At 41.5% G+C, this 24,140-nt stretch overlaps 1 protein-coding gene across 1 annotated transcript; it reads right to left on the reverse strand.

The window, feature by feature from the left end:
* Nucleotides 1-1,294: 1,294 nt before the first annotated feature.
* Nucleotides 1,295-17,819, reverse strand: OSGIN1 (oxidative stress induced growth inhibitor 1). The gene is made up of 6 exons (XM_066584104.1): nt 17,719-17,819; nt 11,162-11,257; nt 9,305-9,441; nt 7,263-7,454; nt 6,868-6,959; nt 1,295-5,265 (listed from the first exon to the last, which is right to left on the reverse strand). The coding sequence occupies exons 2-6, from the start codon at nt 11,223-11,225 to the stop codon at nt 4,281-4,283; spliced, it is 1,470 nt and encodes a 489-aa protein (XP_066440201.1). The 5' UTR covers nt 11,226-11,257; nt 17,719-17,819; the 3' UTR covers nt 1,295-4,280.
* Nucleotides 17,820-24,140: the final 6,321 nt, after the last annotated feature.

Below are 24,140 nucleotides of genomic sequence, written 5' to 3' on the forward strand. Positions count from 1 at the left end.
CCTTTATGAAGTGTGTAAGTTGTAAATTGTCAGTGAACTAATTCTTGAGCAAATAGCACAGATTGCCTTGCCGCTGGAGCAAGTGCAGTACTACATTTTCCCCCATTGAAAAGGTTAAATTTCATTTTTATGTTTGAACCTATTACTCAGTTGAAGCTATTTCTGTAGTAAAGCAGTGCACCCTACTTCTCATTTTGAAGTGACTAGTAATTATTAGGACATTATAGTAGCAGTGTTTCTGGTGGCACATCATACTCACAGTAGCTTATTTACCACAAAACACAAACACAGTTTGGCTCCTCCCACAGCACTGACATCATCACTGGTCCTTCCGCCCGCTTGATCTATGTGGTGGTGGTAGGTCAGTGTGTTCTGTCAGGACTGCTGCATTGTGTAGGAAATTATAGTACCAGTGTTTCAGGTAGTGCGCCATACAGTTGTGTTATATGGTACATGCACACACACAGCTCTACTACACATCACACACATAGCTTGGCTCCTCCCACAGCAGTGACATCACCATAGGTTCTTTAGCCCACTGGATCTTTGTGGTGGTGGAAGGTTGTTGTCTTCTATCAGGACTGCCGAGTTGTGTCTTCTGAGATAATAACAGCTTAGTTGTATTCTCAGTGTGTTATTTTTATCCTCTCTTTCCAAGAGCCCTAACTGTGTTGTTCTTCTGTTGGTCAGACTCTATGTTTTATATATGCTGTAGGACCTTCGATGGCGTCACCAGGGGGCGGAGTGATGACGTTACTAGGGGCGAAGCATGAGAAGCACTCACACACATACATTAAGACAAGTGGTCATTAGTAGTTTGATTACCACAGTCTCTAATGCGGTTTCAGTAAAGTATGATTTTCATGCCAATTAGGGCTAATGCCCACGGATGGATATCTGAAATGTGGCAGAGATCTGCAGTGTTATTCCGCAGCTATTAAGTTCTATTGAACCTAAAAGCTTTCTGCCTTGCAATGGTTCATGCTGAGGAATTCAACAGTGTGAAAGAAATAGTGGCATGTTCTATTTGCAGCGGAAAAACGCGTGGCCGGCTTCCATTGTGGTCAATGGAAGCAGTCTGTCCCGTGATACTTCCGCTGTGAGCACAGTGGAAGTATCACAAGAATACGTGTTACTGCTCTTACGGCGGATCCGGGGAGGTGAGTATGGGGTCTTTGTGGGGTACTGTGTCGGACTCCGCTGCAATATTCCACTGGCGGAGTCCGACACAGCTGTGGGCATGAGGCCTTGACCCCCCAATATTTGTATTTATAAAATATACACAAGATTTCATACAAATGTAATTTATTGTACAAATAAAATGGATTAAAATATAAAAACCTTTAAAAGTAGTTACAAAAATACAAACTTTGCAAAAAATATTTTAAACTTACAAATGACAATATATATTAGTTTCACATTTAAATCGAATGTAATAAAATGTACAAAAAGTCCAGCATTTCATTCAGTGCAATTTTAATTCTTTTAGATTTTTCTTCTTTTCTGGTCACATTTTAATTTGCCATTTTACTTCTTCCACTTCTAGAGACATGTAACCTTCACGATTGATAAATCTAAAATTTTACTTCAAGGTCTTCTGGCAATACGTTAGGGCTCATTCACATGGGTGTATTTGCGCAGCGTATTACACACATTTTTTTTACAATATGCAGTGCTGAATCCCCATTGATTTCAGTCGTCACGTGAAAAAAAAAGCAACATGTCCCATTTTGGTGCATATTATGCATCAAAATAGCCCATTGAAGTCAATAGGAATGCGCAAACGTGCAGTGAATATGTATGATACATGCATATTCACTACATATTTGCGCATAAAATCAATGGGCCTGCTTAGGTTTTTTGCGCTCGTAAATATGCAGTGATTAGGTGCGCAAAAGAAAACTGCAAAAATGGCCAAAATACACACTGAATAAAGCAGATTGCATTCCGTTAATACACAGCGTGTTCACAGACCAAAATCCATATACACCCATGTGAATAAACCCTTTATCACACTATTTCAGTTGGAATCTGTGGAAGCAACTTAGCAGCAAGTTTGAGTTTCCCAAAGTGCCACCAGAGGGGGAATAAATTATTAGAGGGTTACCATTAATATTCATGAACTATCCATGTAATGTATCGGGTGATCAGGGTCCTTCAGAATGACTCAGACTCATTGTAGTAACCATCTGCTCTGTCTAGTAGATGAGGGTCTTGATTGAGATTTTCGCATAAGCGTATTAGGGGTGTATTTATGCAACGACTGCATGTCTACTGACCCAAACGTAGAGCATCATAGGAGTCTGTGATTCTCTGAGTTCAGGTAAAGACACCTGTCAGTATTATTGATACATATATATCCTTGTAATGTCAGTGTGAAACCGACTTTTGTGTAGCCCTTCCTTAAAAAGCAGTTTTAGCAAATTTGAACTGTTGCTATAAAAAATCATGTTATGGTTTCTTTAACCTCTTCGTACAAGAGAGTGTGCATGTATGTCCTCTGGCATTGGGGTGAGCCTCTGGGATGAGCCTGGGAGTCGGGCCTGCTCCATACGTGGCAGGTGTAGGCTGTCTTTGACAGCTGACTCCCAGCGATAATAGAAGATAACTCTAATCACAGCTGGTAATCATTTAGATTCTAACAGCAGCATCTAAATGGTCTGATAAATGGAAGTAGCTCCCTCTGTTACTGAAATGGCTCACCGATGAAAAGATCATGAGGTACCGTTTGGGTGTCATCGCAACCTAAGGCCTTCTCAAGACACCCATGGCTGTCAAGCATTTTTGCCTATTAAGTTGTACCTGTAGCATGGCTTAATAGAATGCCTGCAGACATACAATATTGTATAAGTGAACAACAATCCCAAGTTCAAGTCCCCAAAGGGCTCAGTCAGATGGGTGTTAAGTCGCTGCGCATGTTTCGTGCGTTTGCGATTTGCATCTAATAGAACCAATGCTTTTCAATGGTAGCAGTCACATGTCCGAATTTTACATGCACATAAAATTCACACCTACATAAGGGCTTAGTCACACGGGCGCATCAGCACCCATGTTACTGTAGGAAGTAGACGGACGCACTTCAGGATGGACGTCTCTCTGCAACGCCGGAAGAACGAACACGTGACCGGCTTGATTACCAGTCATGTGTTCTTTCTTCGGCGCTGCGGGAAGTCGTCCGTCCTGAAGTGCGGCCGTCTTCTTCCTGCAGTAAGGGCTCAGTCACATGGGCGTGGCGCTCGTGTGACTAAGCCCTAAGATAGAACATATGGGTGGCAATGGACATGGTCACACTTTTTTTTTTATGTGCGCAGTGTGATCTTTTTTAAGTGCAAATAAGCACATGTAAAAACGCCCGTCTGACTGAGCCCTAAAAGTAACAATAACGTTTTTTAATTGCAATAAAACAACAAAAATTAAAGTAAAAAAAATCTCTGTTTTTTAAATAAAAAAACTTAAACATATTTGGTATTGCCTGTGCCCAACCTAAATTATGCATTACTTATCCAGCTCAGTGAGTGCCATCAGAGAAAAATTTGGGGGCACATTTGTATTCCAATAAAGTCATTCAGAAAAATGTCGTAAAAGTCATAGAGAAGGTTTAACTTAAGAAAATATAAGGAAAAATCTACGTAGTAGATCATTGTAGTAGATCTGAGTAGTAGATCATCGTAGTAGATCTGAGTAGTAGCAAAAGTGATCTTGTTGAAATCGACGTCGTCTTCTCGCAAAATGTAAACAGGGCCTGCGAGTTAGTGGTTAGTCATTTGAAGTTTTTGGACTGCAGGTCACCTAACATTCATCAGTCTAGTCTTTCTAACTAGGTAATATGTTGCCCAACCAGTAACTCTTGGAATGACTATCCACTGCAGTCAGGCAGACTGGCACCAATCTGAGTGCCACACGTTAGTATTTTCTGTAGGGTAGTGTTGTTGAGTGCTCATGTGACATCTAATAAATTATCATTAATAACAACATATTTTGGTTAAGAACTTGTTATGCAATGTTAAAGCATAAATTGAATTATATAACCCCTCAATACTAACATATAATCTTGTGTAAGACTAGAAACGTTTGGTTGCATTCTTTTACATAAATAAAAGTATTCATAGAATACAGTTTTTTTTTTATTTTCAGCCGGAATGATCTAGATATTTAGAGGCCATATTCAGCCAGCTGAAACAATCTGCATTGTCTGTTCACTTGCCCTTTTGTCTTACATAGAAATTGCGAACCTGAGCTGCAGCTCTTGAAAGTATCCTGGAATGTATTATTGTACAATATTAAGGGGGCCTCTTCTGAGATTTTAGGAGAGCGCTACAAATAGCCAAGGCACCTCCTTGAGCAAAGCGTACAAAATAATCACCAGCTAGAGGGCCTACTGCATAAAGGCCTTTCTCCTGAAGACACTCGTATGTAAATGGGTCAACATCAAGAGCATTACTTTTGGAGTTGACTGGTCGGTCAGTATACCAAGCCAAATCAATGCCATTTTTAGGAAGATAGGACAAATTGGGATTGGAACCAATGAGAATAAAAACCATTGAGACTTGAAATGCCTTATGCTGACCATGCTTATCTGTAAATGTACATTTCTTCGCATCATTGAAATGCACAGCATGGTGCTCTGGAAGGCTCATGTAGCCCTTATAGGGTCCTCCTTGAAAGACTGATTGTTCTTTCATCATTTGGTGTACCTTATGGTACTCTGGGTACATGACATGCGGTAACTGGTTGAAGATGAGTTGCGGATCATTCACTCGTCTTCTGAAAGCATGAATTACAGGGATGTTATAATGATGAGCTAACAAAATGGCATCTGCGGCAGTCAGTCCAGCCCCTATGATCAGCACTGGGTCAGAGCCTTGGTGGACTTTCTTTGATTTTACTGCTTCCTCGAGAGCAGATATTTGATGTGAGACAAATGGAAGATCTTCCCCTTCGATACCCAGCCACGAGGGTCTATCATACGTGCCTGTAGCAAGTACAACATTCTCAGCATATAGACAGAAGTCCTGCTTGGGACCAATTTCATTTTCGATGAATCCACTAACTTGAAATACACTCTTCTCCTGAGTTTGCTCTTCTTCAAACTCGGTATTGTTACAAATGTTATTCCCAGAAGTGATTTTCATGTTGTTGCCAAGTTTTATGACAGAGGTGACAACTGCACCAGATACAAAATTTCCCTGCAGTCCTTTATTCTTTACATAGTATTGGTAGTAATTCAGGATGTCCCCTGCAGTGGACCGATCATTTCTTAGGTTCCTAGAAATAAGAACAAAACCCGCATTAATATTTCAGCCAACATTAACCTACAGTAATTAATATACACTGAATTAAGTGTGTTACAATGCTGAACAGAACAACCTGCAATCTATATGGCTCATTGTATGTTACCATGTAGTAACTTTGCATACTGTAGATTTTACATAATCTCTTTACAGAACACTTGGTCACTGAAGATTAATTACTTGTTCAAGTTTTTTTGACTAATTTGTTCTTGCATTAAACATGCACAATGTCTCATGACATAGCAGAATAGTGGAATGTAGTCCACAGCAACATGCAGTCTGAGAGGGATTTATCGTAAGCTGCCCATACACATGAAAAAACAGTTCCCAAAATGGCTGATTTTGGCCATATTGGTTGCAGAAATAACACAAAAGATTGTTCATTATGGTAGACTATAGTCTGCCAAAGATGTGATGCAGCTAATGGCAGCATTTAATGCTGACAGTCGAAATTGCAATTGTATGGCATAATTGGCTGAATCCAACCAATTGTGTTGTTTTGTGCAAGCCTGTGCTTTTGTAGTCAGAGGCATCTGGCAATGCCAGACCCTTCTGACATCACACTAAAAGATGCACATACTTTTTCTTGCTAAAGTGTTAATTCTTTAGTCCGAAAAATACTCTAGTATGCCTGCCAGGTGGCTGGTCTCCAGTCCAACTGTGCATGTTTATGGAGATGTTGAGGAAATTAGCTGTGTGACTGCTGCCTCTGATTGGCTCAGCGGGACCAATCAGATGAGAGGCAGCAGTCACTCACCCATTCATAAATTCATGAATGGGTGTGTGAGTGGAATCTGCCTCTGATTGGTCAGGCTGTGACCAATTAGAGGCAGCTCATTCAGCAGGCGGGGATTTTAAATCCCCGTCTGCTGAATACTACTCACAGCTGTTCAGAGCAGTTCAGGAGGACTGCCGCTGGCCGCGCTGAACTCCGTCTGCCGGGACCAGGTGAGTATATATATATTTTTTATTTTTACACATTTCTGGATGAATTGCAGGGAAGGGCTTATATATCTAACCCCTTCCCGACAATTCATCCCGCGATCGCCGGCAGCCCATTGCTTTTAATGGAGCCGGCTATATTGCCGGCTCCATTGAATTCAATGGGCTAACATCGTTCTGCTGGGACAAGGTGAGTATATATATATTTTTTTTTTTACACATTTCTGGATGAATTGCAGGGAAGGGCTTATATATTTAAGCCCTTCCTGACAATTCATCCCGCGCTCGCTGGCAGGCCATTGCTTTCAATGGAGCCGGCTGTATTGCCGGCTCCATTGAATTCAATGGTCAGTGCTCGTTTAATTGAGACGAGTACCGCGTGGTGCTCGTCTCGAGTAACGAGCATCTCGAGCACCCTAATACTCGAACGAGCATCAAGCTCGGACGTGTATGCTCGCTCATCTCTAGTGAATACAGATATAATTACCCAAGCTGTCCCATAGTGTCTTTGAACACTTGCAACATAGTAAAATATACTGTGCATTTTCTAATGCTCTCTACAAAATTAAACTATTTTACAAGAGCCAATTTCAAAGGACTTAGTCATAATGTAAGGACATATTTGATATCTTACCTCTTTTTCATCCTCATCCAATCTTTGTATGATAAATCAGGGAGACCCATCCAGTTCCCACGGCTAAGAGTTATCATCGATCCCTCAATTGCCTGAAAAACAAAACGTAATGCTTGGTATACGTCTGTCACAAACATATTACTTCATATATGGTCATGGGCAAAGCTATAGAGGTACAGAGGTAGCTGTTGCACCTGGACCCTTGTGCCTAAGGGAGCTTAAATATCCCCTCTGCCAAATCGGAAGACAGTGGTACTATAAATGGCACATAGTAGATGGGGGCCCCATCACAGATTTTCCATTGGAACCCAGAAGGGGTCAGAGGTGACTATATATTATATCATTTTGATATTATTCCATATAAATGCAAATTATGCTAGATACAGAATACTTACATTCCATGCTCCTCCAGGTGGACCTTGCCCAAGCACCAGGTGAGGAATAGCTCTTTTTGGTTCTAGAGTCCACTGCAATACAGAATCCACATCTCCCATGTAGTCAGTGTCTGGCCTGAGCAAGGTATCAAACAACAGAGCAGCTGGACTCGTGGTGCGACCTTCCAAGCCCTCAGATAAATACTCCAGGTCCTAAAATGTAAAAAAAGGATGCATTGACTTTGATGTCCATGGAATATCAGACGAAAAAAGGTGATCATAGTACAGTTCTATCTTGTCCAATCCAACATTTTGAAGCCTAAGATTGTGATTAGTTTAAAGGGTTTCTGGGCAATGCAAGACAGGACAGGACATCAGTGTGTAACCAGTGGATGTACCTCTATAGATCAGAGCAACCAGGGGCCATGGTGCTTCATTGAGAGCTGGGGCCCCTTCATTGCATAACAATGATATGCCCTTGTAGCTATGTTTGGTATTGCAGCTCAGCCCTATATAAGCATTATTGGATAGGTTTCCTTTAGGCCAATTTCAGCCAAATCCATTTTATTGGTAACAGTATTTGTAAGTCAAAACAAGGAGTAGTCCAAAGCACGGAAGAGGTGCAAATACCAATGTAAAATAGTGATCTAAATACCACCATGTGAAAGTGGGTTTAGGACAGAAGATGTACCTGCAAGGAATTGCAAAGTCATAGTAACTGCCCTGAAAATCCACCAGCATGAAGAAAGTTGTAATGGATCTGCAACTAGAGCTAAGACCATGTCAGATTTTACAAATTTCAGCTTTAAAGCCAGCAGAATTGTAATGAAGTTCTAGAATATAGTACAGACTTATGCACCTTTACACAGACATAGACGCTTTTAAGTGCGCCTGTCGGCACAGTAAAAAACCCATGAACGGGCGCACAAATCTAATGTTTGTGTGCCTGTTCAGATGGCAGGGGCCCGGACATATACGCCAAGGTTGCAATGATGTTGGGGAGGGGGAGACAGTTTACCTCTGCTAAGCTGTTCTCCCTCTTCCCTCCCCCTCGTCAGCTCTCTGCAAGGGAAGGGTCAGGATGGGGGCGGAGCTAGTATGCTAGCTTACCTCCGCCCCCCATCCCACCCTCTCATTGCAAACAGCCAGAGCGGAGGGGAGAGAAGGAGGGAAGGGGGTGAGAGTTTAGCAGTCACACTTCTAAACTCCCCCCCACCTCCCTTCTCCGGCAGCTGTCATAGACTCTCATAGGAGTCTATGCAGCCGCTGCCGGCGTACAAATGCCCGCTTGAAATGCACTATCTTGGCTGGCTGGGTGCTTTTACACCGTGGAAATATGCCCATGTACACTGATGCATGGTAAACCAATGCATCAGAGGGGCAGCGTATAGCGTGAAATGCCGGCCGATATACGCCCGTGTGAACCCAGCCTAACTCTACAAATGCTTAGTATAAACGCTAGATAAGTGAAACAAAGTTGCTTACCTTTTTAATGTAGAACAAAGGTGTTAACAAAGAAGATATGTAATAATATATAATGTAATTATAAGGCAAGTGTCACAAGAGCGTAAGCGTATTTATGTTACGTATTTGCGAGATGGTGTTGCATTGTTGTGCACGACTGTGCGCGATTTGCTATATTTTTTGCACACGCAAAAAAAAACCAATCATGCTCCTATTCAAATGGGCAATTAAGTTAAGTAGTTCAATATGTGCTATTTTCATATGCGCAAGAGATTAGAGCATGCTGTGTGGGTTTTTTTGCAGAAACAAAATTCACATGCAAAATATACACATGTGAACGACCCCACTGAAATGAATGGGTTCTATTCACTGCGTACTGCATGGCCTAAGGCTCTGATCACTTTCATTTGGAGGTTCCAGCATGCAAATGTGTGCACTATTTTTTCCACTAACGTCAATGGGTTCCATTGGGTGCCATGGGTGTTCATCATATGATGGAGCTGTCACACCGTTAGTCTTGTTTTTCTCTTTCATGACATGGATACATGAGCAGAGTCTACACATCATCGCAGACTGGATTTTTAGTAGTCTATACTGACCTGCTCTGTGATGGCAACATTAGGGAATTCCTCCAGCTTCCTCTGCAACAAGGGGTTTGGATGTATGGCTTCTTCTTTCACATACGGGGTATAACCAGACAACAGGTATGAGAGGCAGATGCCTGATGGACCATTACCTGGAATAAGATGATATTCAGAACGATTTATAAAATATCTTGAGGTCACACAGATTGCATGTAAAGTTTGAGCACAGTAGAAAGCATGCTTTTTGCATATTGTGACAGAAGTACTTTGTCCGATAAGGCCACAAAGTGGTATAATATGGTGTTTAAATAGGTTTTCTAGCTCCTAAAAGCCTATCAACTTCTAATGTTGTTAATTTTTTTTCCTGACAACGTTCACCGTGTGGGGTAAATAATGCGTTACTTTGGTAGATCAGACTTTTATGGATGTAGTGATACCGAATGTGAGTTTTTTTTTATTTAGACTACTCTTTTATAAATATGGCAAAAGTGCTTTTTTTTTTAACTTTTATTATGTTATTTTTTTTATTAATAAAACTTTTTTAAACCAATTTTAAATGGCATGGTTTGATAGCCAATCTGACACGACAGCCCTAGGGGCTTTCGGAAAGCCCCCTGTTGCTATGGCAATCACTCAGCACTCTGCAATTTCATCGCAGAGGGACCTTCGGGACTCCCGAACATCAATTGGGGCATTTAAATGCCGCTGTCAAAATTGACAGCGGCCTTTAAAGGATTAACAGCTCCAATTAGCATCGCTGCTGTTTGGAGCTGTCGCAGATAGATGTCAGCTGTAAGAAACAGCTTTCACTCACACTGTATGGAGAGGGGACGACTCACAGTTGCCCTCCATAAAAAAAAAAAACCTGAACCTTCATGACGTAAACGTATGTACTGGAGCGTTACGGGTTTATATAATTAAAGGTTAGTCAAATTATGTGGGTAATTTTGAGCTAATAAATGGGAGGGGATGTTCAACATTTGGGACCTACCCTCTATCAAGCAGAGTAGAGGACCTGGCATATCTATGCGTCATATGAATTATGCATTGATTTCAATAAACACCTCAATTTGCGAATAACAGCTAATCATAGGTATTAGAGATTTGGAGATAGGAATTAGGGCGGAAGGGGGCGGGGCGGCAAGCAAGGTGCAAGGAGGGGGAGAGAGAGAGAGAAAGATCTCTCTCACTCTCCCCCCGCTCCACCCCCCATGGGGCGAGTACACGGTTACCCGATAAGACTGCTACTTGATCGAGTGGCAACCTTAAACGAGCGTGCTCGATCATCTCTAATAGGAATCCAACAACATATCAGCTAATAGCTCATGGCCAAGAAACTATACAGATGACACTTCCTCCCTCCTCTGTCATACTATGCAAATGGAAAGGCAGAACTCTGAGGTTCCCACTTCCCAGACTATATAAGTCAAGGGCATTTATCACAAGCCACGCATTGCGGAACATCTAGATTGAGTCTCTGCAGTGTATTGATTGTCTTCAGCCATGGAAAGGTTTTCCCCGCCCTGCAGAAATATGTCACAGATGTAATGAATGTTTTTTTCCTGTCATGATGGTCAAGGAGACAGGGTTAAATCCTTAACAATAGAGTGTTGCTCCCCAATGGAGAACTTGCTGGGCAGCTTCCTTCTAGTGACATCATTTGGCACAAGTGCAGTCAATTTATGTAATGAAATACAAGTTGTAACTTGTCCTTATGCATCTATAAACCAAGGATTACATTAACTAAACTAAATTGTAGGTCACTGGTGAACTGGATAAGCCCGTGACACACACATTGCCACACATCCAATGACAATATGATGGTTTATGAGCCGTGGGCACTATGCCTGGTTGTATGAATCAGAAACGTACCTATAACAAGCACTGGAAGCGGTGATCTCATACTTGTGTGGTATTCTGCAAGTTTTCCAGACATACTGATCGTTTATGAGAATGCAGTCAAAGGTTCTGTAAGTAGAAGACATTACTGTTAGTTACATAGGAGAGGTTTGTTTTTGCTTCTATCATATGACCACATGAAATAACTCTGTAGATGCCCAGTTGGCAGCACCGCTGCTTGGTGTGACATCGTCCCATTTTCAAGTCTCTAACAAAGTACTGAGCCTTTTCATTTCATCACATTGCATATATACGTGGACCCCCCCCCCCCCCCCCCCCCTCAATCATAGATAGGATAAAGTATTCTAACCTTGCCATTTTCAATTCATGCCATCCAGATGACAGAAGAATAGGGATGAGCGAGCGTACTCGGAAAAGCACTACTCGCTCGAGTAATTTGCTTTATCCGAGTATCGCTGTGCTCGTCCCTGAAGATTCGGGTGCCGGCACGGAGCGGGGAGCTGCAGGGGAGAGCGGGGAGGAATGGAGGGGAGATCTTTCTCTCCCTCTCTCCCGCCCGCTCTCCCCTGCTCCCCGCTGCGACTCACCTGTCAGCCGCAGCGGCACCCGAATCTTCAGGGACGAGCACAGCGATACTCGGATAAAGCAAATTACTCGAGCGAGTAGTGCTTTTCCGAGTACGCTCGCTCATCTCTACAGAAGAATCATCTTAAATATGAATCAGAATTTGGAAACACCTTCCTTCCTCTTTGGAAGATAAACTAACAATCTAAACTTCCAAGTGAAACTGTCTTATTTCGAACATTATCTATAATGGTATTCGGGGTGGGTTATAATCTGTTTCTCGCTTCTCTGGCTGATGGCCCAAAGTAAGAGGCAACAGTGCCAGTGCCTTATTCCTTGACGGGCAGGGCTGTTTGAGTGGCATTGACAGATGAAATCTCACTTGTATCTTGCTGGAAATAAATCTTTTTCGGTATATATATATATATATATATATATATATATATATATATATATATATATATATATATATATATATATATACATACACCGAAAAAGATTTATTTCCAGCAAGATACAAGTGAGATTTCATCTGTCAATGCCATTCAAACAGCCCTGCCCGTCAGTATGCCTGCACGTAATGCCACTTCCCCTTATCTCGGATTAACATTAACTATAGACAATCTGCTCTGCCAGCAACAAAACCATGATGCTCACTGTAACCCATTAAATGCTGGGGATCGGCTTCTGTATAATATGGCTTCAAAAGCGGAGTTATGGATGTCAGATGCATTGGCTTAGAATGGCATGTGACTCGGGCCAGAGTGATAACAGCAGTCTGTGTCACGGGTGATAAGAGGACTCTTCACCTACAGCTACAGTGGTAAATTCTAGGAATCAGGTTTCTCGGCAGAAAACTTTCTTGAGTTCTGTAACGGTTTACATCGCCTGTAAAGGATATATTCTGAAAAAGGAGACGTCTGTCCTGCAGTTTATTTAGCTGTAGTATGTATGCTAACTTTGAGCCATTTGACAATTGCCTTTATGTCATTAGCTTGTCCATACTTAGAAAAACATGGCTGCTTTCTTCCAAACACAGCACCATCCTTGTCCACAGGTTGTGTCTGGTATTGCAGATCAGCTTCTATTTACTTCAATGAAGCCGAGCTGCCATACTACACCCAACCCTATGGGCAATAGTGGTGCTGTGTTTGGAAGATATCAGCCATATTTTTCTAACACTGGACAGCCCTTTTAACATTCCCCTCCTCCACTTTTCACCTAATTAAGGTTTAAAAAAGTAAAAGCAAGCCATATAGTTCTAAAGGCCCATTTACACTGAAAGATGATCGCTCAAAAATCACTCAAACGACAATCTGGGTGACAGTTTTGAGTGATCAACTTTGCATAAACTTTTAAGTAGCTAATTAGCTACTTAAGACTTGAATGCAGGCGGAGTGGGACACCGCTGATAACTCTGAGAACAGCAGCTGTTTTGTATACGCAAACAGCAGCTTTGTTCTCTGAGCTGTCAGCTGGTATCAAGCTGAGCTGATAGCGCCGAGAACAGCAGCAGCTGCTATGTTTTCGGAGCTATCGCTGAGAGCTCCGTGTGGGATACCAGCTGAAAGAATGTTATCAGCTGGTATCCCGCTGAGAACTCAGCGCGCGGCGGTGATAAGGATCATTGCTGACTTTTAGCTTGCTATAAGTCAACAATGAACGAATAGTGCACAAATGGTCTATGATGCCCGCCCATTTAGACACAACATTTATCGCTCAATTGTTGGCTTTTGAGCGAATTTTGAGCGATAATCGTTGTGTCTAAATGGGCCTTAATACTGTAACACGAACAGTAGAGTGACAGCGAATAATGGCCCAATCGCACAATTCCATATTGGATGCAGTTAGAACTAGATTATCCAATACTTTTATTTACTTGCTTAGTAAATAAATACATATCAGCATTCTATTATTTGTGCAGTTGCCTCATATTGCCATGTATAACATTATATGGACATATGAGGAATATACATTATATGCATTAGTGAAAAAAGCCTATGTTTGTTCTGCTTGTGTAGGGGAACTACTAAAACGTCTTAGTCACATGTTCGTCAGTTTCAAGAAAGCGAGATTCAGCAATTTGACAGATGAACCTCAGAGTCAAACGTTTTGTGTGATACTAAATCTGCATTTCCTGTATATGTCAGTAAATCACCAAGGGAAGCCCATGTTCTGCATTCCCATGCTTTCTGGTAAAATGCAGCTGTCAACTACCCATAGGACACAAATTTATGGGCAAACAATACTAAACATGAATACAATTAGCCTATATGCATAAATACAACTCTAACAATGATTAAGGGAAAAAAATGACAAAAGTTGCATCTACTTGGTTGCATTTGTCAATAATAGAACAGAGGAAATATATTGACGGGGGTTAAGAAAATGTAATCAGGGCAATTATTGTACATCCTTTGTGACCCGTGGCCAACCATGTAGCATTCAGGGATCTTAATTTTAGGTGGAATTGCCCTTTAAGGTCCATTACATTTTTTGAAAGGGACAGAGCTTCTGTAGAATGCAGTTTAAATTCTTTTTCTTGAAAAACATGCCTTAAACATGATGTGACGAAGACCTCGTGATTGACAAATAGACTGATTCCAATACACCAGGGACTCCAGTCTTCCTCATTCACATAGCAGGCGGAAAGAACTTTGGATGCAATTCAGTTCATAAAAGAATATTACAGAGGTGATCTCGGGCATTCCAATGAACCATTGTCCTGTCTGTTACAGTTCTTTCATATGGTAGGAAAATGCGACAGCTCAAGTTCGACTGAGCTACTCTGTTTCCATAACTCCCAAGTTAGGGCGCCCACCCACTGGCGTTTTTTTTCCCTGCGAAATTCGCAGCATTTTTTTCTCTGCAGGGGTCTATGGGACTTGTAATGGTAAAATCGCGATCGCGCAAAATCGCGATTTCGCGGTAAATTGCGATTTTGCGCGATCGCGATTTTAACATTACAAGTCCCATAGACCCCTGCAGAGAAAAAAATGCTGCGAATTTCGCAGGAAAAAAAAACGCCAGTGGGTGGGCGCCCTTACAGAAACAATGTAGCTCACAGTGCTATATGGCTTCTGTAACTCCCATTGACTTCTGTTGGACCTACACAGAGAGGGACATATAATGATGGCCATATGCAGTGTTACATAATTTTCCTAGAGGTCTGAATGGTAATTTTGCCTAGTCATGGAGTAAAACGTGTCTTCCCCTACATGCACCACAGTGCAACCGAAGTAACTAAAAGGCAAACTCATGATTACGTTACTAATATCCTGTGACGGGTGATTTGTGTTCAGTAGTTATCACTTTATAAACTTGTATGACTTTTATAGATAATGATTATCAGCCACTTATACTGCCCTCTCCCTGAATCTTTCCACTATTCTATCATTAATCATTAGCCTACATGTGGATATATGGAGCCACACCTAGTCACAAGAAGGCGCTGGCACGTGCTCCTTAGTACTGCAGTGAGTTTGTAAATAAAGATTACATGTAAGATAAGGGCACAGTTGTACGTGCCGGGATCATGTATGGTATGTGAGCAGCAAATGCTTGGAGATTATCAGTTACTGCATACATGAGAGTCATGTCAGCGACCATTCGGGCAAAACATATTGGCATAAGCACTAATACGCTCGCTGTTGCGGAGCGTATTAGCGCATGGACCAAGTTGTTTTTTTCTTTCGGACTATTCACACTGTGCGAGGAAAGTGGGAAGATAGGTCTTACCCTATATTTCTGGCATGTAGCATTAAATGTTTTCAATGGGGATGGCAGCAGCATCGCACCACATGTTAGGGGCACGCGGTGCGGTGCAAGGTTTTCCTATTGTAAACAATGGGAGAAACTCTGCGATCCTGACAGCCGTGGCGGAGGACCGCTACTTCCCCAAAGTGATGCATGGTGGTTTTGAGATAAATCGCCTCACATCCGCAAGGAAAAATCACATGCTGGCAAGCATGATATCAGGCCATGATTCACAGCCCGATATCGCACTGGCCCGACTTTAAAGTTTGTATGGTATGTGGTGTTAAGCATAACCACATAATAATTACAAATGCTTAAGTGCGCTTTCACACACCGGAGTGTTCCATTTTCAAAATTAGCATGTCTAAATGTGGATTTTGATGCAAAAGTGCCATTAGTATAAAGCCATTTTCAAATCTGCATCAAACTCTGCATGTTGGGCGTACATTTTGGTGTGGAGAATTTCACAGCATCTTGTAGGATACTCCAGAGGGCTTGAAAGCTCCGTAACAGTGATCATCTTTTTTTTTTGATTATGGCATAAAACCAATTTGACGTCCTCTCTACTTTATAACTGCAGACATTCAGTAGAAATATAGCAAAATGAAAATGGCATGAGGTATATATTCCATTACCCTAAAAGAACCGGTCAGTGACTCCCAGCATGCCCTGAAAGCTGAGGTTGCCATGCAAGGCTGTTGAGCACCTCTTGTCTATATGAACATTGAGGCTGCCTGCCCACGGCCGTGACCTAATATCACTAGAAATATTCCGTGGGAGGAGGGGGAGCACTGCCAGGTCACCGAGGTGAGCTTATCTAATAGATAGGCTCACTGCGGAGAATCGTGGCAATCGCAGCATGCCGTGATTTCAATCCCACGAGCAGAGAATCGCTATCATTCTCCACTCGTGGACATCGGGCTGCACTTTCCATAGTTAGCCTATGGAAAGCATTCACTGTGTTACCCACGGCTGGATGACCGCCACAGACAACGCAGTGACATATCACCCCTGGACAGGCAGCCTTATGCAGCCGCAGAGCAGTCTTCAGCACTTGGTTGTCATATTTTTAGGGAGTTGTCCAATATTAGAATATCCAGTTTGCCTTCTAGAAACCACATCATACTGGCCCATGGGTTGTGAATGGGATTGCAGCTCAGCTTCGTTCTATTTACCTGGGATAGGTGTGGTGCCGTTTTCTTGTTTCTAACCCTGGACAACCCCTTTAACACAAGCTATATTATCAAGTAAAGGCCTCCTACACACTTTTTATTATATAAGCGCTGCGGAATAAGTTGGCGCTATACAAATAAAGATTATTATTATTATTATTATTGTAAGGCTGGGTTTACACTACCATATTTCACCCACTGATTTGCATTTGTAATACGGAAAGTGTGTCCCGGCCTGACCGCAGGTCTCCTGACCTGAACGCTGAGCATGATGTATGCATGTATGATGCTGAACTTTCAGGTCAGGAGACCTGCGGTCAAACTGGGATGAACTTCCGTATTACAGATGCAAGACGGGCTGAAATAAGGTAGTACGTTTCCGGCTTAAGGTGTATGAAAAAAACCCAAAACAATACACTTTAAAGTGTAACATACATTTTGTTATGGCACTCTATCGTTATTTTATACAGTACATAAGTTTTTCAAGTCCTATGGAAAGGCCTATGAAAGAAAATCAAAAAAGAAACAAAAATTCTAATAGAGTGCTGCATTTTAAATAAAAACACTACAAACCAAAATGCATTGTATGAAGTTTGTTTTAGATTACACTATGGACTTTAATGTCACATCTGGCCAAAGAATATTTGGCCCTTCAAAAAAAAAAACTAAAAACATGCACCAAAAGAACGCCATAAAAAAATATCACTTTTTCAGGGTGTTACACCAGATGAAGGTTAGTTTTGGCTTTTATTTATTTATTTTAAGCCAAAGTTTTGTTTGCATCCACTGTTTAGAGCCAAAGTGAGAAGTAGATGCAAAATGAATGGGAAATATAAAAGAAGGACTTCTCCTTTCTGCTGGATGCACTCGTGACTTTGGCTCAAAAACTGACACAGAAATTGTAACCCCCCCCCAAAAAAAAAAAAAAAAGTGCATGTAACCCTACACGTAAAGCTACCCTGTGCTGTCTTGTATTTCAGCCATACTTATATGCTACAAAGGACTCCTTTAATAACTTTGTTGCAACATAAAAGTCAGACAAGTATTGTGACCTGCTCAGAATCTGAAGTTTCTTACCAGTAGCAGCTTCAGCGGTGAGACGTACCGTTCTGTGGTCCCAGAGACTGCTCAGATCTATCCATGTGCAGCAGAGCTGTCTTGTGTGCTATATATAGCTGCTAACAAGTAGCTCTTGTAGGAGGCGGGCTTAGGAATTTACAGGGCGGTCTTACAAATTTCATGCAATAAGCATGAGTCAGCATGGTTCATGTTACTGAGCTTATGAATGGGCTCAGCCTCAGTGACATAACCAGCATGACAGTGATGAGGCTGGGAGACATAGAGTCGGCTTGAGGGCAGAGGGAGAAGCCAACCAAACGAGGAGAGAACAATCTGGAAAAGAACAGGTTGTTATGGGAAATCACGAAAGGAAAAGAAAACCTTCCCGCAGTAAATACAAAGTGTTCATATAGATCAAATATCTTAGTATGTAGGTTGAAGGTGTTCTGCAGAATTACATTTACTGAACACATTCACTACATTTCAGAAATTTGAGAAACTGCCTCTGCACCACAAATTACAATACAGCAGAGCAGAGTTAGTCATTTTAAATAATCTTTATGTTATTACCGTGGTTATCTGTGGTTTTACATAGGACTGCATGTAAAGCGACATATTTCCAAAGTGTTATTACAATGCACAGATAGTGCGACCACAAAGAATGAAAAGAGAGACACCAGGCTCTGCAGAAGCACTGGAGATACTCTACTGATTATTTCACTAAATGAATTTTGGAATACTAGTTAATAGGCATTTGTCATGAGGCAGGGATAGTTTGAATTTATATACAATTGCAATAAATTATTCATCCCTACTCATTGCAAATTAGGTTTATTTGCCAAAATGTATAAACTTTCAGCTGTTTATTAAAGAACAATCAAACGAGAAATTTGCAGTAAATAGCTCAACACAACTAATAAAACAAACTCAACACAGAAAGACGATTTTATTTAGTAATGCAATCTGAGAATTATTCAACCCCCTGAGCAGAATCTGATGTAAGAGCACATATTTGCAAATCAGGTTTGTCTCAAGAACACCTGATGCAAGTAATCAAGGAGTTCATTAGTTACATCAGATATGTTTATGATAAAACACATTAAAATCAACGTGGATTGGCTGGGGCTTTGTTGACTGTAATGTTTGTTTGCATGTTAGAAATATGACATAGGGCTCAAAGATTTAGGGCTCATGCCCACGAGCGTCAAGGGATACGCCCGTGGATTAACGCCATGGGAGTACAGTGTTTAAAAACAAAAAGTGCCTGCTGGTAATCGTGGATTTCTGGGTCTCCATTAATGCTATATTAATGGAGACCTCCCACGTCGTGAATCCGTGGCAAATAAAATATGCCGCGATTTATTTCCCGCTGCTGAAATCTGCGCTAGAATTCCGCATGTGAGTATTGGCAGGCAGAAAAGCTATTCGTTTCAATAGAACCTAATAGCTGCGGAATTCACACGCGGATTTCCGCCGCAGGAAACACAGTAGAAATTCGTCTGTGGGCATTCACCCTTAGAGGTTCCTGAAGAAGGCCAGAGTGAAGGTAACCAGGAGTAGAACACTAAAGCTAAACTCTACCAGCATAGGAAGCCTTGACCTAGCGAGTGAGTACTGTTATTTCCCACAGCAGATACCGCCACTGTCTTCATTGTTGGCTGTCTGGCTTGTTCAGAGGCTGTTTGTAGTAGTTTTCAATTGGCCAGTTTCCACCAGCAATTAAGACTATATTGAAAATTACCAGTTCTCAGCCTACTTTCTAGCGTTATGCCGTGTTTGGCCAGAGTAGCCACCCAGTTGCTTCTTCCACACATACACTCTTTGTAAAAAAAGAAAAAAAAACATATAGAAGGAGTTCTCATTTTTTTTCATAACTCAGCATGCAGCTGCATCTCAGGATGATATGGAAATGATTAGAGTTGTGGCGTAATTAGATGAACAATCTAGCCACCTACTATCCATGCCCTATAAAAAGACTTTCAGAGGCTATTTGTGTGCAATGGACCTCTTTTTCCACTTGTGTAGAGCTTGTTGACCACTGCAAATGCCTATATAATGCAATCAATAAAATTTTGCACAGTTAACAGAAGTTGAAAGGGGGTGCATTATTGGAACCTGAGAAGCTAGATGGTTGTATCGATGAATTGCCTGCCTCCTGGGCCATTCTGACCAGACTGTTAGGAAGTGTAGGAACCAGTGGACGCGTGAGGGCATGCACGCAAGGCGAACAGGCTCAGGATGCTCTGGACAGACCACCAGTAGAGAGGATTGTCTGATCAGAGATTGGAGCTCCTGGAAAGTAATTTGCAAATTCCCACTGCATTCTCGGAAGAGCAAAGAGTCACTGTGAGTGAGACGAATGCTGGGTTTAGCCAGGGTTAGCTGCTCAGAGGACATCACTAGACCAGAGAATGCAAGGAGGGAACAATAGAGAGGCCACCATTATAGGCATTTACTATAGCCTACCTGGACAAGCAAAACATATAAATGAACTCTTTCTATATTAGATGGGCAAATTCCCAAAGATGTACGACATAGTGATCGCGGTAGATTTTAACGATCCAGACATTTGTTGTGAATCTTTCTCAGGCAAAAGTAATTTGTCCAACAAATTCTTATCCGCTCTTGCTGGCAAATTTATCTTCCGAAAGGTAGAAGAGAAAACAAGGGGATCTGCTATCTTGGACCTAATATTTATTAACATGAAGGAAATGGTTGAGAAGTATGGGTGGCTGGAAACCTACGAGGCAGCAATCATGCTATCATTGAATTTTGGATAACAAGGGAGGAAGACCTGAGAAGACTCAAACGTCAAGTTTGGGTTACAGAAAGGCAGATTTTAATGAACTCAGAAAGAGGGTAGGAAGAATCCAATGGCTGGATGTTCTTAAGGACAGGAATGTTCAAGAAGATTGGGAAATATTGCAAAAAGAGATTTTCAAAGCACAATTGTTAACAATTGCCATGGCCATGGCAAAGATGGAATTAGAAAATCTGCGCGGGTCTCCGCGCATGCAATTCATGCCCACAGGAAATAATTAAATACCTGCGGATGTAATTTTCCCCCATGCGCGGATCACATGTGCGTGAAAACACTCGCAGCATGCTCTATTTTCTGCAGTTTTCCTGCACAGACGGCTTCCACAGCTTCCATTGAAGGCAATGGAAGCTGTCTGATCTGTGACACAGCTGCAGATGACACTGTGCTCTGTGTCGCGGATCCGCGGGAAAGCAGGAGTTTAAAAAAAAATAAAAGAAGGCATGGTGCATGCAAACGGCATGCTGCCAGCGTCCCAAGTGCATCCGCCGTGCAGAGGAAAAGAAGATCTGGTCGCGACGGAGGAGACCCACGCCACATACAGAGAGGTGAGTAAATGTAATTTTTGCCCTCATGTCTGTGGGCATTGGGAGGAATCCGCTGCAGGATCTGCACTGTGAAACCATACGTGCCCGTGGACATGAGGCCTAAAAAAAAGGAAGAATGGGAAACAGGATGGATGAACACAGAACTTATATACATACTAAACAAGAAAAAAAATATGCTCATTAAATGGAAAATGTGGGGCATATCTAAAGAAGAATATAATGCAGTTTGCTGAAACTTTAGGAAAAGTGTCAAAAAAGCTAAGGCTAATAATATATCATGGCTTACAAGAAAGGCCAAAAGCAATAAAGAAAAGGATTTGGGGTATGTAAAAAACAAAAGAAAAGTCCAAGATGCTATAAGATGTTTACAGGATGAAAATGGTGATTTGGTTAAAAATGATGTTGAGAAGAGCGAATCTTTAAATCCTATTTTGTATCTGTTTTCAATCAGAAACTAGATGCAACATCAACTGATCTTCCCTGTGCTATTGGGGGAAAAAAGAATACAGGCTATCTATAAAAAAAGAGATGGTGAGGGAACACTTAGCTAACTTACATGAATTCAACTCTCCAGGTCCAGAAGAATGACATCCTAGAACACTAAAGGAAGCAGCATATGGAATTGCTGAACCACTCACTGTAATCTTTGAAAATTCATGGAGAACAGGAGAAGTCTCAGAAGATTGGAGAAGGGCAAATGTTATCCCTATCTCCGAAAAAAGGAAAAATATGTCCTTAAGGACAGAAATGTCCAAGAAGGTTGGGAAATATTGTGAAATGAAATTCTCAAAGCACAATTGTTAACGATCCCTAAAAGAAAGAAGAAGAAGCATTTAAAGAGACCAGGATGGATAAACACAGAACCTACACACATGCTAAAAGAAAGAAAATATGTTTATCAAATAGAAAGAGGGGGAATATATAAAGAAGAATATAATGTGGTCTGCAGAAAGTGTAGAGCAAGTGTCAGAAAAGCTAAAGCTATTAATGCATTGAGGCTTTCAACAGAGGCTAAAAATCAATAAAAAAAAAGATTTGAGGGTATGTCAAAGGCAAAAGAAAAATCAAAGATGCTATAGGATGTTTACAGGATGAAAATGGTGATTTAAAAAAAAAATGATGTTGAGAAGACTGAACTTTTAAATTCATATTTTGCATCTGTTTTCTCTCAGAAAGTAGATTTAACATCAACTAATCTACCCTGTGCTATTGAGGGAATAAAATAATGGAAGTAATCCATAAACAGAGAGATGGTGGGTGAACACTTAGCTGATGAATTACATTCTAGGATACTAAAGGAAGCAGCAGAGGTAATTCCTGAAACACTCACCATAATCTTTGAAAATTCCTGGAGAACCGGAGAAGTCCCAGAAGATTGGAAAAGGGCAAATGCCTCTATCTTCAAAAAAGGGAAGAAGGTGGATCCACAGGCCTGTAGAAAATTACAGGCCTGTGAGCCTGACTTCTATACCAGGAAATTTCTTTGAACAAATTATTAAAGAGCACAAATGCAAGTACTTTGATGACAATGGAGTAATTAACCACAGTCAGTATGGGTGTGTAAGAAGTCATGCCAGACAAATCTAATTTACTTCTATGCCAGAATCATGGACAGGGTTGATCAAGCAAATGCCGAAGATATAGCATATCTTGACTTTGGTAAAGCATTTGACAAAGTATCTCATACCATCCTTGTTGAAAATATGACCAAATATGGGGTTGACAAGACAACTCTTAGGTGGATTCACAACTGACTGAGTGATTGTACTCAAACAGTGGTCATAAACAGCTACACAGCCAAGTGGAAGAATGTCTCAAGTGGTGTACCATAAGGCTCTGTCCTGGGCCGAGTGTTATTCAACATTTTTATAAATAATCTAGAGTTGGAAATTGAGGTGGAAACTGGTCAAGTTTGCTGATGACACAAAGCTAGGAGGGATGGTTGACACTGGAGAAGAGAGAGAGAGGATTCAAAAAGATCTGGACAAACTTCAACAGTGGGCACCGACTAACAGAATGGTATTTAAAAGGAGAACTGCAAAGTACTACATCTGGGCAAGAAAAATGAAAAAAAGCGCATATGGAATGGGAGAAATTGAGCTAAGCAGCAGCACATATGAAAAAGACTTGGATATGACTGGGATTTATTAAGATCACATGAGGTAATTATCCCCTCTACTCTTCCTTAGTCAGACCTCATCTGGAATACTGTGTCCAGTTCTGGGCACCCTGATTTTAAAAAGACATCAACAAACTGGAGCAAGGCCAGAGAAGAGTTACCAAGATGCTAAGCAGTCTTCAAACCATGTCCTATGAGGAACGGTTAAAGGATCTGGGAATGTTTAGCTTGCGTAAAAGAAGGCTGAGAGGAGACTTAACAGCTATCTACAAATATCTGAAGGGCTGTCACAGTGCAGAGGGATCAGTCCTATTCTCATTTGCACAAGGAAAGACTAGAAGCAATGGAATGAAGCTGAAAGGGAGGAAACACAAATTAGATATAAAAAAAAATGTTTTGATAGTAAGGTCATCAATGAGTGGAAGAGGTTGCCACGGGAGATGGTGAGTTCTCCTTCAATGGAAGTCTTCAAACAGAGTCTGGACAGACATGTTTGATTTAATGAATCTTGCATTGAGCAGAAGATTGGACCAGATGACCCTGGAGGTCCCTTCCAACTCTACCATTCTGTGATTCTTTGATCATGTGATAAGCACAAGCAGCCCCAGCTATTTTGTCTGCCATTCAGAGACGGGTTGCACCATCGTTATAGGCCTTTGTCTCTGTCGGAACCATTTCCAGGAGCTTGGCTGAAGGACAGTTGCCCATTATGTGTACTGCTTTTGACACCTACCCACTGTCATCCCCAACTGAACTGCTGCAGAGTGGAACTGGGTTGTCTTCAGCAATGAAACCAGGTTTAGTTTGGGCACCGACGATGGCCATATTTGTTTCTGGAGACCTATGGGTGAGCACCTCAATCCTGCCTTTGCTGTGGAGTGGCACACTGCCCCCAATGCTGGTGTGATATTCTTGGGGGCAATTTCATATGACAGTTGGTCACTCTTAGTAGTGG

This window comes from Eleutherodactylus coqui, chromosome 11 (assembly GCF_035609145.1).
Source record: "Eleutherodactylus coqui strain aEleCoq1 chromosome 11, aEleCoq1.hap1, whole genome shotgun sequence".
In the NCBI taxonomy this organism is placed as follows: domain Eukaryota; kingdom Metazoa; phylum Chordata; class Amphibia; order Anura; family Eleutherodactylidae; genus Eleutherodactylus; species Eleutherodactylus coqui.

Excerpts from the sequence above, each read along its gene's own strand:
- OSGIN1 (XM_066584104.1), bottom strand. The coding sequence starts at position 11,225 with ATGTCTGGAAAACTTGCAGAATACCACACAAGTATGAGATCACCGCTT. Across the intron at positions 9,442-11,161 it reads GCTTCCAGTGCTTGTTATAG|GTAATGGTCCATCAGGCATC; the intron begins GTACGTTTCTGA and ends ATCTTATTCCAG. Across the intron at positions 7,455-9,304 it reads ATGTTGCCATCACAGAGCAG|GACCTGGAGTATTTATCTGA; the intron begins GTCAGTATAGAC and ends TTTACATTTTAG.